Source organism: Zea mays, chromosome 1 (assembly GCF_902167145.1).
Source record: "Zea mays cultivar B73 chromosome 1, Zm-B73-REFERENCE-NAM-5.0, whole genome shotgun sequence".
NCBI classification, from domain to species: domain Eukaryota; kingdom Viridiplantae; phylum Streptophyta; class Magnoliopsida; order Poales; family Poaceae; genus Zea; species Zea mays.
The window spans coordinates 63,805,469-63,819,811 of NC_050096.1; the positions used below are offsets into that span (position 1 = coordinate 63,805,469).

Sequence of the window (14,343 nt, forward strand, 5' to 3'; positions counted from 1 at the left end):
ACGGTGGTTGCGCGTAGACGGCCGGGCGCAGGGAGTAGCGTAGGCGACCGGGCAGCGGCGGGCCGAGCTCGTTGGAGCCGCCTGACGACCGGGCGGCGGCGGCGGGCCGAGCTCGTGGCAGCCGAGCGGCGGCGGGCGCAGGGAGACGGCTGGGCGGCAGCGGGCGCAGGGAGGCCGGCGGCGGTGGTGGCCGGCCGGCCGGCCGAGCGCGTGGGGGCGGCCGCGGATGGCTTGGTGGCGCTCGGGCGAAGACGGTCGGCGACGGGCGTCGGTGTCACGGTGGGAAAGTGAAAGAAGAAGGAAGGAGAAGAAGAGCCCGCAGGTCGGTATAATTAACTTCTTTGCCGAGTGCCCGCGATCTGGCACTCGGCAAAGATTTTTTTAAAATTAAAAAATATACTTTGCCGAGTGCCTTTGATCTGGCACTCGGCAAAGGCTTCTTTGCCGAGTGCCTGTCTGTTGGCACTCGGCAAAGACTAGAATTAGGGTTTTAAAAAAACTTTGCCGAGAGCCGCACGACAAGCACTCGGCAAAGCTTTCTTTGCCGAGTGTCCAAGCTGGGGCACTCGGCAAAATATATTTAAATTTTTTTATTTTGTTTATGAAACTTTTTGTGGTATGTTCCTACACTATGTAGACCTACATGTACCATTTTAGAACAATTATAACTGTGTTTTCAATAGCTAGTAGATTTAGTTCGTTTATTTGAATTTCTTCGGAAAATTTAGATTTGAACTGCACGTCACTCGAAACTTGGAAAACCGTGCATGCAAAAATGATATCCATGCTATTTAGCACAAGTTACGACCGATTTCAGGAGCGGACCAGAAACTTCGAGCAACATGCTCACTAAACATGGCCGTGAACTTGCCATCCACATGTTTAAAAATTGTATAAAACACAAACAAAGTCAGAAAATCCTGAAACTTGTCCACGTGTCATGATATCATATGTACAGGCTGCGATAAAAATTTTAGAATGTTTGGAGAAAGTTGTGGGACACTATGTGTACAAACCTAAGAGATCCAAATTGAAACTCTATGATTTCATGTGTAGTTCTCCTAGGTTTTTACAAATAGTGTCCCACAACTTTCTCCAAACATTCTAAAATTTTTATCGCAGCCTGTACATATGATATCATGACACGTGGACAAGTTTCAGGATTTTTTGACTTTGTTTGTGTTTTATACAATTTTTAAACATGTGTATGGCAAGTTCATGGCCATGTTTAGTGAGCATGTTGCTCGAAGTTTCTGGTCCGCTCCTGGAATCGGTCGTAACTAATGCTAAGTAACATGAATATCATTTTTGCATGCACGGTTTTCCAAGTTTCGAGTGACCTACAGTTCAAATCTAAATTTTCCGAAGAAATTCAAATAAACGAACTAAATCTACTAACGATTGAAAACTCTGTTAAAATTGTCCACAAATGATACATGTAGGTCTACATAGTGTAGGAACATACCACAAAAATTTCGAGAGACAAAATAAAAAAAATAAAAATATACTTTGCCGAGTGTCCAGGAATGACACTCGGCAAAGTATACTTTGCCGAGTGCCTACTATGTGGCACTCGGTAGAGAATCTCTTTGCCGAGAGCCAACGGATGACTCTCGGCAAAGACTAACGGCCGTCAGCTTTGGGACGGCCGCTGACGGCCGTTTGCCGAGAGCCCACTTTGCCGAGTGTTTGACACTCGGCAAAGTTGTCTTTGCCGAGTGCCGTTCGGTGCCGAGTGTTCAGCTCTCGGCAAAGTTGTCTTTGCCGAGTGCCTATCGTTACCGAGTGCGGCACTCGGCAAAGCTTTCTTTGCCGAGTGCCCGACAAAAGGCACTCGGCAAAGAAGCCAACACTCGGCAAAGCCTCGGATTCCGGTAGTGAATAAAAATCACAACAAAGCTCGATCTTTGCCGTTTCTTACAAGGAAAAAAAAACTGCTTGCAAAATCAGATATTTATCATAGATGATTGATCCAGCAAATCTGTAGTTACGCATCATATATATACTCATCACTTGGCACGAACGAATTTGTTATGGCTACAGTTTTAAGGTGACTTGCTCGATGCATATTTGACTTTAGGATCAGTTTGGACTACAGTTCACACATTCGTACGTTGAGCAGCCTCTGTCCAGGGTTAGTGAAGTGCTGTTGTCTAACAAACGAATAACATATAAAAACCACTCCTCATTTTCCTTTTTTCCCCCCTTGCACCACCCGGAAAAAAGGTAATTATTAGCGAGTAAACGATTGTAAACCATGCAAAACACGCCCATATACAATGACGTATATATGGTCAACGATAGTTGCATTGCACCCCCCTCCCCTCCGCCTTCCAGCTATAAATATCGTCTCGCTCCTCACTTGAGCAGCAACTCGATCATCTCCCATCACTTCCTAGTCCTTCTTACTCAACACATTATTCGATCTTGAGTGGAAGCAAGCAGGCTAGACATGGCGGCAGCTACTGCACCAAAGACGATGCCGTCGTCCGTTTTCGCCGCCGCACTGCTGCTCCTAGCCGCGGCGGCGTGCCAGGCCAGCCCTTACTACCCTCTGGAGCTAGGGTACTACCGTTACACTTGTCCCCAGGCCGAGGCTATCGTCAAGGCCAGCATGGAGAAGGCCATCGCCCAGAACCCTGGCAATGGCGCCGCCGTCATCCGCATGCTCTTCCATGACTGCTTCGTCGAGGTATTTACTTTATTTTATATGAGTCAGTCTGTGTCTGTGTCTGTGCCTGTGTACACAACACGTACCCAAGCTGTGTCCTTCTATACATATATAGGGCTGCGACGCTTCCGTGCTTCTCGACCCGACCCCGTTCAGCCCGACGCCGGAGAAGCTGGCCGCGCCCAACAACCCGAGCCTGCGCGGGTTCGAGCTGATCGACGCCATCAAGGACGCCCTCGAGGCCGCGTGCCCAGGGGTCGTCTCCTGCGCCGACATCATCGCCTTCGCGGCGCGCGACGCGTCCTGCTTCCTGAGCCAGGGCAAGGTCTCCTTCGACATGCCGTCGGGCCGCCTCGACGGCACCTTCTCCAACGCCTCCGAGTCGGTCAAGTTCCTCGTCCCGCCCACGTCCAACCTCAGCGACCTCGCCTCCAGCTTCGCCGTCAAGGGCATGTCGCTGGAGGACCTGGTCGTCCTCTCCGGCGCGCACACCGTCGGCCGCTCCCACTGCTCCTCCTTCGTCTCCGACCGCCTCGACGTCCCCTCCGACATCAACCCTGCGCTGGCCGCCTTCCTCAGGACCCGCTGCCCGGCCAACACGACGACCAGCGACGACCCCACCGTGATGCAGGACGTGGTCACGCCCAACGCCATGGACAACCAGTACTACAAGAACGTGCTCTCGCACACCGTGCTCTTCACCTCCGACGCCGCGCTCCTCACGTCGCCGGAGACGGCCAAGTTGGTGCTGGACAACGCCAAGATCCCCGGGTGGTGGGAGGACAAGTTCGAGAAGGCCATGGTCAAGATGGCCAGCCTCGAAGTCAAGACTGGGCACCAAGGACAGGTCAGGAAGAACTGCAGGGCGATCAATCACTACTAGCAAACAGCTGGTTGTTGATCAGCTTGCACCACTGCAATGTGGAAGACCTTCAGAAAAAGAAAAACTGCACAGTACGGGTGATGGATGGTGAAGGATCAATCGGTTCAGTTGTGTTGGTGTTTAATTTGTTCATGACCTGCAAGCGTGTGGTTTGTTGTATGATATGGCAACTGTTGTTATTATCTTTCCATTTGCCTTTGATTTGTTGAAAACCTGGAGAGGTTTGTATCTGTTATTATTCTTTGGTTTGTGTTTCTATATTTGGATTATCAAATAAAGTTGAATATATAAGTTCAGTTCTTTTATATATCTCGTCCCAAAAACCTTTGCACATGGGTAGACTATTTTCTTAATAATTACATCTCCAGTCTCATAACAACTCCAACAATTCCCTTATCCCCCTCTCTCTTAAATTTTGTTACAGAAATTTTTCTTTTGGATTAGTTTGACATCTCGATTTTTCCAAGGGAAAATGAACTAATATACCTTAGGAAAATGAATATCTCTTGAAAAATGATGTTGTCAAACTAGCCCTTAAAGGCTTATTTGGCTGCACTCCAACCAACTCTATTTCACGCGGTTTGTGAGGGGTAGTTAATTTTCTACATCAAACCCTCCCAACTCATGCCAACAAGGGTGGATTGGAGTACAACTGAACAAAACCTAATATAGGAGATATAGTGATGTCTATTATCACAACACGAATGCTATTTTAACTGAAACTTTTAAAACACAACCCTCGTACTCCAAAGACTCACAAAACCCTCTTCTAACCTTGGCATAGACTTGGACCACTTCATCACCTGCTCGAAACCCAAGCCATGTCCACCGAAGGACTTGAACCCAACAACCATGCTCAACCTTTCTCTAGCAATGAACAATCTTATTACATCTATTTAGACCCTTGTTCCACTCTCTATTAGACAAGGTCTCCTTAATCTCCTCTAATCGAGATGGGTCAACTAGGATCAAGCCTATAGTTGACTCAACGAGTTTCTCCAAGAATCACACAAGAAACGCATCTCCAACTTTTAGAATTGTAGGTTTAATCAACTCCCTAGTTGAGGATGAAAACCCCAATTTAAACCTCTTCTGTTCAATCCCAAGTTTCTTAAATTCTATGATCCCTCATACCGTCTGATGTCCTAACAAACTATCCGCTAGATCATATACTCACTAGAATCAATTTGGTGAGTTATCTTCCTCCCTTTCATCTTGACCCCACCTATTAGCTCAAAGCGGAGATCATACTTGCTGAATAACCCATTCTTGCAACCATCCATTCATTCTCCACTCTTCCTATCTCCTCAAGTGAAGAAACAAAGAACGAGAACAAACTAGAGGGAGAAAGGAAGAGAAAGGAAAAATGAAGAGGAAGGAGTGACCAAGCTTCAACATCTCAAGGAGCAAATGAGACCCTCATCTCTATCTCCATCTCCAATATTGGGTGATCTAAAGAAACTCATTTTCATTCTCCTTTAAATCATCCTCAAACATAACTCTTGATTTATCCTTGCATGGATGGAAGATGAAGGTTTATAGATGCTCTATTACCTTTGAGTAACCACAACGTCTTCTCTTGCTCTACAATCTCATGCATCCCCATTTCTCTCCAATCCTGGAAGTCACCTAGAGTGGGGGTGAATAGGCAAAACATGATATAAACTTAAGCACACACTAATGTCGGGGGTTAGCGTTAGAATTAAATTTAAGTCGAAAGAGAGGGGGAAACAAATCAACAAGAATCAAGGCGAGTGAACACGGTGATTTGTTTTACCAAGGTTCGATTCCAAAGAACCTAGTCCCCGTTGAGTAGGTCACAAAGACCGGGTCTATTTCAACCTTTTCCCTCTCTCAAACGGTCACTTAGACCGAGTGAGCCTTCTCCTTAATCAATCGGGTCACTAAGACCCCGAAGGACCACCAAGTGTCTCTTGCTTTGATTACAAGTCACTTGAGAACAAGAATGAGAAAGAAGAAAGGCAATCCAATAAACAAGTGCGCAAAAGAACACAAACACACTCTCTCACAAGTCACTAAATGTTTGAGTTGAATTCTAGGCTTGGAGAGGGTTTGATCTTTGGAAATGTGTCTAGGAGTGAATGCACTAGCTCTTTGTATTGAATGTGATCTCTGAAAAACTTGGATGCCAAAGGTTGTAGTGGTTGGGGGTATTTATAGCCCCCAACCACTTTGGTAGCCGTTGGGGAGGCTACTGGCGAAGGGCGCACCGGACAGTCAGATGCGCCACCGGACAGGCACTATTCCTTGTCCGGTGCGCCGCCACGTCACCCAAACGTTACGGTTCGGAGCTCGGCCGACCGTTGGAACTTTATTCTCTTGCGGCACTAGACAGTCCGGTGCCACATTGGACAGTCCGGTGTCCATCTGGCTTCGATGCTCTGACTTCTGTAGGGATGAAAACGGGACGGATACAGCCGGATATAGGGTCATCCCGTATCCTACCCTAATGTATTTCTCTCGGATACGGGACCGGATACGGGTAGTTAAGATTCGTGACGGATACAGGACGAGACCGGGTAATAATCCGGGCGGGTAAGAAATGGATAACAGATACTACTCGGGTAGGTACCAGATAATTGTCGGGTAGTTCGTCCCGATGATATTAATTGTCCAACCACCCAATAAATACATAAATTAAGCAATACATAATTGAAAGGGAAATAGGGTCAAACCTTTTCCTAAATATTTTTGGTGGTTGAATTGCCCAACACAAATAATTGGACTAACTAGTTTGCTCTAGATTATAAGTTCTACATGTGCCAAAGGTTCAACACAAACCAATAAAAAGTCCAAAAAAGGGTTCAAAAAGAAAGGAGCAAAAGAAACCGAAGGCTGCCCTGGTCTGGCGCACCGGACTGTCCGGTGTGCCACCGGACTGTGTCCGGTGCACCAGGGAGATCAACTCTGAACTATTCAGCTTCGGGTTTCTGGAAATGCCACTCCGCTATAATTCACCGGACTGTCCGGTGTGCCAGCGGAGCAACGGCTACAGCGCAACGGTCGACTCCAACAGAAACCTGTAAAAGCGCTACAGTGCGCGGACAGTGCGCGTAGAGTCAGAGCAGGCGCCAGAAGGCGCACCGGACAGTGAACAGTGACTGTCCGGTGGGCCAGGCTGACAGAGCTCCAATGGTCGAACCCTAACGGTTGGGTGACGTGGCTGGCGCACCGGACAGTGTCCGGTGGCGCACCGGACTGTCCGGTGCGCCCATCGACAGACAGCCTCCCCAACGACGATTTTGGTGGGTGGGGCTATAAATACCCCCAACCACCACAATTCAAGGTATCCAAGTTTTAAGCCATTGCATTCAATACAAGAGATCTAGACTTCACTCCAAGACACAAACAAGAGATCAAATCCTCTCCCAAGTCCGGAATCACTCCAAACATTTAGTGACTAGTGGGAGAGAGATATTTATGTCCATTTGAGTTCTTGTCGCTTGGATCGCTTTTCTTCTTCCCCATTCTTGTTCTCAACACCTTTGTAATCAAAGCAAGAGACACCAAGTTGTGGTGGTCCTTGTGGGGTCTAAGTGACCCATTTGATTGAGGAGAAAAGCTCACTCGGTCTAGGTGACCGTTTGAGAGAGGGAAAGGGTTGAAAGAGACCCGGTCTTTGTGACCACTTCAATGGGGAGTAGGTTTACAAGAACCGAACCTCGGTAAAACAAATCATTGTGTCATCTGCTTTCATTTGCTTGTGATTTGTTTTCACCCTCTCTTTCGGACTCGACTTTATTTCTAACGCTAACCCCGGCTTGTAGTTGTGCTTAAAGTTTATAAATTTCAGATTTGCCTATTCACGCCCCCTCTAGGCGACTTTCAATTGGTATCAGAGCCCGATACTTCATTAGAGACTAACCGCTCGAAGTGATGTCGGGAGATCACGCTAAGAAGGAGATGGTGACCGGCGAGAAGCCCACCACAAGCCACGGTAAAGCTCCATCGGGGGAGTCCGGCAACAAGAAGAGGGAGGAATCACCTCCCCACGTCAAGTCGCATCGGAGTGGCGACAAGAAGAAGAAAATGAAGAAAGTGGTCTAATACGAGACCAATTCTTCGTCGCCTTCCACCTCTGGCTCCGACACGCCGTCCATCACTTCTAAGCGCCATGAGCGCAAGAAGTTTAGTAAGATCCCCTTACGCTATCCTCGCATCTCCAAACACACTCCTTTACTTTCCATCCCATTAGGCAAACCACCGGTTTTTGACGGTGAAGATTATTGTATGTGAAGTGTTAAAATGAGGCACCATCTAACCTCACTCCACGCTAGCATTTAGGACATTGTTGAGTTTGGAGCACAGGAACCATCCGTGGGGGATGAAGGCTATGATTCAGACGAGGTAGCCCAAATCCGGCACTTCAACTCCCAAGTCACTACTATACTCCTTGCATCTCTAAGTCGAGAGGAGTATAATAAGGTGCAAGGGTTGAAGAGTGCCAAAGAGATTCGGGATGTGCTCAAGACCGCGCATGAAGGAGATGAGGTGACCAAAATCACCAAGCGGGAAACGATCGAGGGGGAGCTCGGTCGATTCATGCTCAACCAAGGGGAGGAGCCACAAGCCATGTACAACCGGCTCAAGACATTGGTGAATCAAATGCACAACCTCGGGAGCACAAAATGGGATGACCATGAAATGGTCAAGGTTATTCTAAGATCACTCGTTTTTCTTAATCCTACACAAGTTCAATTAATTCGTGGTGATCCTAGATACAAGCTAATGTCTCCCGAGGAGGTTATAGGAAAGTTTGTGAGCTTTGAATTAATGATCAAAGGCTCCAAACAAATCATCGAGCGAGGCGCCACCTCCACACCAGAGGTGCAACCCGTCGCATTCAAAGCGACGGAGGAGAAGAAAGAAGTGTCTACGTCAAGTAGGCTCCCCATCGACTCCTCCAAGCTCGACAACGAGGAAATGACGCTCATCATCAAGAGCTTCCGCCAAATCCTCAAGCAAAGGAGGGGAAGGATTACAAGCCCCGCTCCAAGAAAGTTTGCTACAAGTGTGGTAAGCCCCGGTCATTTTATTGCTAAATGTCCATTATCAAGTGATAGTGACAGGGGCGACGACAAGAAGGAAAGAAGGAAGGAAAAGAAGAAGTACTACAAGAAGAAGGGCAGCGATGCCCACGTGTATCGGGAATGGGACTCCGATGAGAGCTCCACCGACTCCTCCTCCGACGAGGACGCCGCCAACATCGCCGTCAACAAGGGTCTTCTCTTCCCAAATGTCGGCCACAAGTGCCTCATGGCAAAGGACGACAAAAAGAAGAAGGTAAAATCTAGAGCTTCCACTAAATATGCAACATCTAGTGATGAGGCTAGCTCTAGTGATGATGAGGATGATTTGCTCACATTTTTTGCCAACTTAAACATGCAACAAAAAGAAAAACTAAATGAATTGATTAGTGCTATTCATGAGAAGGATGAACTCTTGGATAGCCAAGAGGACTTCCTTATTAAGGAAAATAAGAAGCATGTTAAAGTTAAAAATGCTTATGCTCAGGAAGTAGAAAATGTGAAAAATTGACTAATGAGCTAAGCACTTGCCATGACACTATTTCCAACCTTAGATTTGAGAATGCTAAATTGATTGCTAAGGTTGAGAAGTTAAATGTTTGTGATGATTCCTTTGCCAATCTTAAAAATGATAATGCTAGCTTACTTGTTAAGATTGACAAATTAAATGAATCAATTTCTTGCCTTAAGATTGAGAATGATAATTTAATTGCTAAGGCTAAGGATTTAAATGTTTGCAATGATTCTATTTCCAATCTTAGAAACGAGAATGCCATGTTACATGCTAAGATTGATGAATTAAATGCTTACAAACCCTCTACATCTACTGTTAGCCATGTTTCCATTTGTACTAGATGTAGAGACATTAATGTTGATGCTATCCATGATCACCTAGCTTTAATTAAACAACAAAATGATCACATAGCTCAACTTAGTGCTAAAATTAATGAGCATGACTTAGAAAATGAAAAATTTAAATTAGCTAGAAGTATGCTCTATAGTGGGAGACACCCTGGTATTAAGGATGGCATTGGCTTCCAACAGGGAGACAATGTCAAGCTTAATGCCCCTAAGAAATTGTCTAATTTTGTTAAGGGCAATGCTCCCATGGCATAGGATAACGAGGGTTACATCTTATATCCTGCTGGTTATCCTGAGCACAAAATTAGGAGAATTCATTCTAGGAAGTCTCACTCTGGCTCTCATCATGCTTTTATGTATAAGAGTGAGGCATCTAGTTCTAGGCAATCCACTCATGTTAAATTGCCTAAAAAAAATCTCCTATTGCATCAAATGAACCTAATATTTCATTTAAGACTTTTGATGCTTCATATGTTTTAACTAACAAATCAGGCAAAGTAGTTGCCAAATATGTTGGGGGCAAACACAAGGGCTCCAAGACTTGTGTTTGTGTACCCAAGGTGCTTGTTTCTAATGTCAAAGGACCCAAGACAGTTTGGGTACCTAAGAACAAGGCCTAAAATTGTTTTGTAGGTTTATGCATCCGGGGGCTCAAGTTGGATCATTGACAGCGGGTGCACAAACCACATGACTAGGGAGAAAAAGATGTTCTCCTCCTATGAGAAAAACCATGATCCCCAAAGAGCTATCACATTCGGGGATGGAAATCAAGGTTTGGTCAAAGGACTTGGTAAAATTGCTATATCACCTGACCATTCTATTTCCAATATTTTTCTTGTAGACTCGTTAGATTACAACTTGCTTTTAGTTTCTCAATTATGTAAAATGGGCTACAATTGTCTTTTTACGGATATAGGTGTTACTGTCTTTAGAAGAAGTGATGATTTAGTAGCATTTAAGGGAGTATTAGAGGGTCAGCTATACTTAGTTGATTTTAATAGAGCTGAACTCGATACTTGCTTAATTGCTAAGGCTAATATGGGTTGGCTCTAGCATCGCCGACTAGCCCACGTTGGGATGAAGAATCTTCACAAGCTTCTAAAGGGAGAACACATTTTGGGACTAACCAATGTTCATTTTGAGAAAGACAGGGTTTGTAGCGCATGTCAGGCAGGGAAGCAAGTTGGTGTTCATCATCCACACAAGAACATCATGACGACCGACAGGCCGCTTGAGCTACTCCACATGGATCTATTCAGCCCGATCGCTTACATGAGCATCGGCGGGAGTAAGTATTGTATTGTAATTGTGGATGACTATTCTCGCTTCACTTGGGTGTTCTTTTTGCAGGAAAAATCACAAACCCAAGAGACCTTAAAGGGATTCTTGAGATGGGCTCAAAATGAGTTCGGCTTAAGGATCAAAAAGATTAGAAGCGACAATGGAACAAAGTTCAAGAACTCACAATTAGAAGGCTTTCTTGAGGACGAGGGCATCAAGCATGAGTTCTCTTCTCCCTACACACCTCAACAAAACGGTGTAGTGGAGAGGAAGAATAGAACTCTACTTGACATGGCGAGGACCATGCTTGATAAGTACAAGACTTCAGACCGGTTTTGGGCGGAAGCAATCAACACCGCTTGCTACGCCATCAACCGTCTCTACCTTCACCGAATCCTCAAGAAGACATCCTATGAACTCCTAACCGGTAAAAAGCCCAATGTTTCATATTTTAGAGTCTTTGGTAGCAAATGTTTTATTCTTGTTAAAAGAGGTAGAAAATCTAAATTTGCTCCTAAGGCTGTAGAAGGCTTTTTACTAGGATATGATTCAAACACAAGGGCATATAGAGTCTTTAACAAGTCCACTTGTGACATTGTGTTTGATGAGACTAATGGCTCTCAAGTAGAGCAAGTTGATCTTGATGAGCTAGATCATGAAGAGGATCCATGCGTCGCGCTAAGGAATATGTCCATTAGGGATGTGTGTCCTATGGAACCCGAAGAGCCTCCACAAGCACAAGATCAACCATCATCTTCGAATCAAGCATCTCCACCAACTCAAGATGAGGACCAATCTCAAGATGATGAAAATGAAGATCAAGAAGAGCCACCTCAAGAGGAGGACAATGATCAAGGGGGAGATGCCAATGATGACCAAGACAAGGAGATGATCAGGGTCCAAGATCGCAACACCCAAGAGTCCACCAAGCGATACAACGAGATCACCCCATGAACTCCATTCTCGGTGACATTCATAAGGGGGTAACTACTCAATCTCGTGTCGCTCATTTTTGTGAACATTACTCTTTTGTGTCTTCTATTGAGCCATACAGGGTGGAAGACGCATTAAGAGATTCAGATTGGGTGTTGGCAATGCAAGAGGAACTCAACAACTTCATGAGGAATGAGGTATAGCATCTTGTTCCACGTCCTAATCAAAATGTTGTAGGAACCAAGTGGGTCTTCCGCAACAAGCAAGATGAGCATGGTGTGGTGACAAGGAACAAAGCCCGACTTGTGGCCAAGGGATATTCACAAGTCGAAGGTTTGGATTTCGGTGAAACCTATGCACCTGTAGCTAGGCTTGAGTCAATTCGTATATTACTTGCCTCAGGGCCGGCCCTGGGGGTGGGCAGGGTGGGCGGCCGCCCTGGGCCCCGGAAGTTATGGGGCCCCTAAATATGTATTAAGTACAAGTACATGATGTGTGCTATAAATATTTAGTATTTGGTCTTGATCAAACACTATTTGATAGTTTGTTCGCTAGATGTCACTTGTTCGCTAGATGTAGCTTGTTGGAAACCTAAGAAACGAATCAACGAGCCTATTGTTGTCACAGAGAAAACAAATCGTCGCAGACTCCTAACACGACGTGGCGACACCCTGAGTGCGTGTTCGATAGATGACTTAGTGTATAGTGTACTAGTTCTTATATTATATGTTATATGTGTGTATTTTTGCAATCTCACGAACTAATGATTGTTCATTGATATATCCTATATATGATTTTAAAGTCAAAACTTTTATTCTAAAATCTTATTTTACTTTGGCACCAAGTGAGTAAAAGACCAAGATAAGAGATTTTTGAATGGTATATTGTCTGCTACATGAATTTTCGAGAATTTCGTAGAGGTGGATTATTATCTTAATGTCTCTATTGCCTATTATATCTTAGTGACTGCTCCATCTGTCACAAAAACTTTTTAAAACTTAAATTATTGAAAAACTATTTGTGACCAACAATCATGTTTTCGAAAACTTTATATATAAATATATATTAGATATATAATACACATATATGTATATATAGAGAGAGATGAGAGGAGCCTATAAATTAGTTTTCGCTCAAGGCCCCTAAAATGCTAGGACCAGCCCTGACTTGCCTATGCTACTTACCATGGCTTTAAGCTTTACCAAATGGACGTGAAAAGTGCCTTCCTCAATGGACCAATCAAGGAGGAGGTCTATGTTGAGCAACCTCCCGGCTTTGAAGATAGTGAGTACCCTAATCATGTTTACAAACTTTCAAAGGCGCTTTATGGGCTCAAGCAAGCCCCAAGAGCATGGTACTAATGCCTAAGAGATTTTCTTATCACTAATGGCTTCAAAGTCGGTAAAGTCGATCCTACTCTCTTTACTAAAACAATTGCAAATGATCTGTTTGTATGCCAAATTTATGTTGATGATATCATATTTGGGTCTACTAACAAATCTACATGTGAAGAGTTTAGTAGGATTATGATTCAAAAATTCGAGATGTCTATGATGGGGGAGTTGAAGTATTTCTTAGGATTTCAAGTCAAGCAACTCCAAGAGGGCACCTTCATTAGCCAAACCAAGTATACTCAAGACATACTCATCAAGTTTGGAATGAAAGATGCCAAGCCCATCAAGACACCCATGGGAACTAATGGGCATCTTGACCTCGACACGGGAGGTAAATTCGTAGATCAAAAGGTATACCGGTCGATGATAGGATCTTGACTCTATTTATATGCATCTCGACCAGATATTATGCTTTCCGTATGCATGTGTGCAAGATTCCAAGCCGATCCTAAGGAAGTTCACCTTAGGGTCGTGAAGAGAATCTTGAGATATTTAGTTCATACACCTAAGTTTGGTCTTTGGTACCCCAAGGGATCCACTTTTGATTTAGTAGGTTATTCAGATGCTGATTGGGCAGGGTGTAAAATTGATAGAAAGAGCACATCAGGGACTTGTCAGTTTTTGGGAAGATCCCTGGTGTCTTGGGCTTCAAAGAAACAAAATTCAGTAGCTCTTTCTACCGCCGAAGCCAAGTATATTGCCGTAGGCCATTGTTCCACGCAATTACTTTGGATGAGGCAAACCCTTAGGGACTATGGCTACAAATTAACTAAAGTCCCTCCCTATGTGATAATGAGAGTGCAATCTTCATGGCAGATAATCCCGTTGAGCACAGCCGCACTAAGCACATAGCCATTCAGTATCACTTTTTGAGGGATCACCAACAAAGGGGGGATATCGAGATTGCTTATGTTAGCACCAAAGAACAATTAGCCAATATCTTTACCAAACCACTAGATGAGAAAACCTTTACCAAGCTTAGGAATGAGCTAAACATTCTTGATTCTCGGAATTTTGATTGATATTTTGCACACATAGCTCATTTATGTACCTTTGATCATATCTCTTTCATGTGCTATGACTAATGTGTTTTCAAGTCAACTCTTATGCTAAGTCATAGATCGAAAGGGAAATGGAGTCCTCGGCGAAGACAAGGCTTCCACTCCACTCCATCGTATTATTTACCCTTCGCCGTCACTCCACATCGCTCTCCACTTTGGTATAATCCTTCACTCATATATTGTTTGCCAAGGGGGGGAGAATTTAAAGAGG

At 44.7% G+C, this 14,343-nt stretch overlaps 1 protein-coding gene across 1 annotated transcript; it reads left to right on the forward strand.

Annotated features, from left to right (window-relative positions):
- The first annotated feature begins 2,383 nt into the window (after positions 1–2,383).
- Positions 2,384–3,861, forward strand: LOC542571 (peroxidase). The gene is made up of 2 exons (NM_001370996.1): positions 2,384–2,692; positions 2,787–3,861. Exons 1-2 carry the CDS (start codon positions 2,453–2,455, stop codon positions 3,552–3,554), a joined length of 1,008 nt encoding a protein of 335 aa, NP_001357925.1. The 5' UTR covers positions 2,384–2,452; the 3' UTR covers positions 3,555–3,861.
- Positions 3,862–14,343: the final 10,482 nt, after the last annotated feature.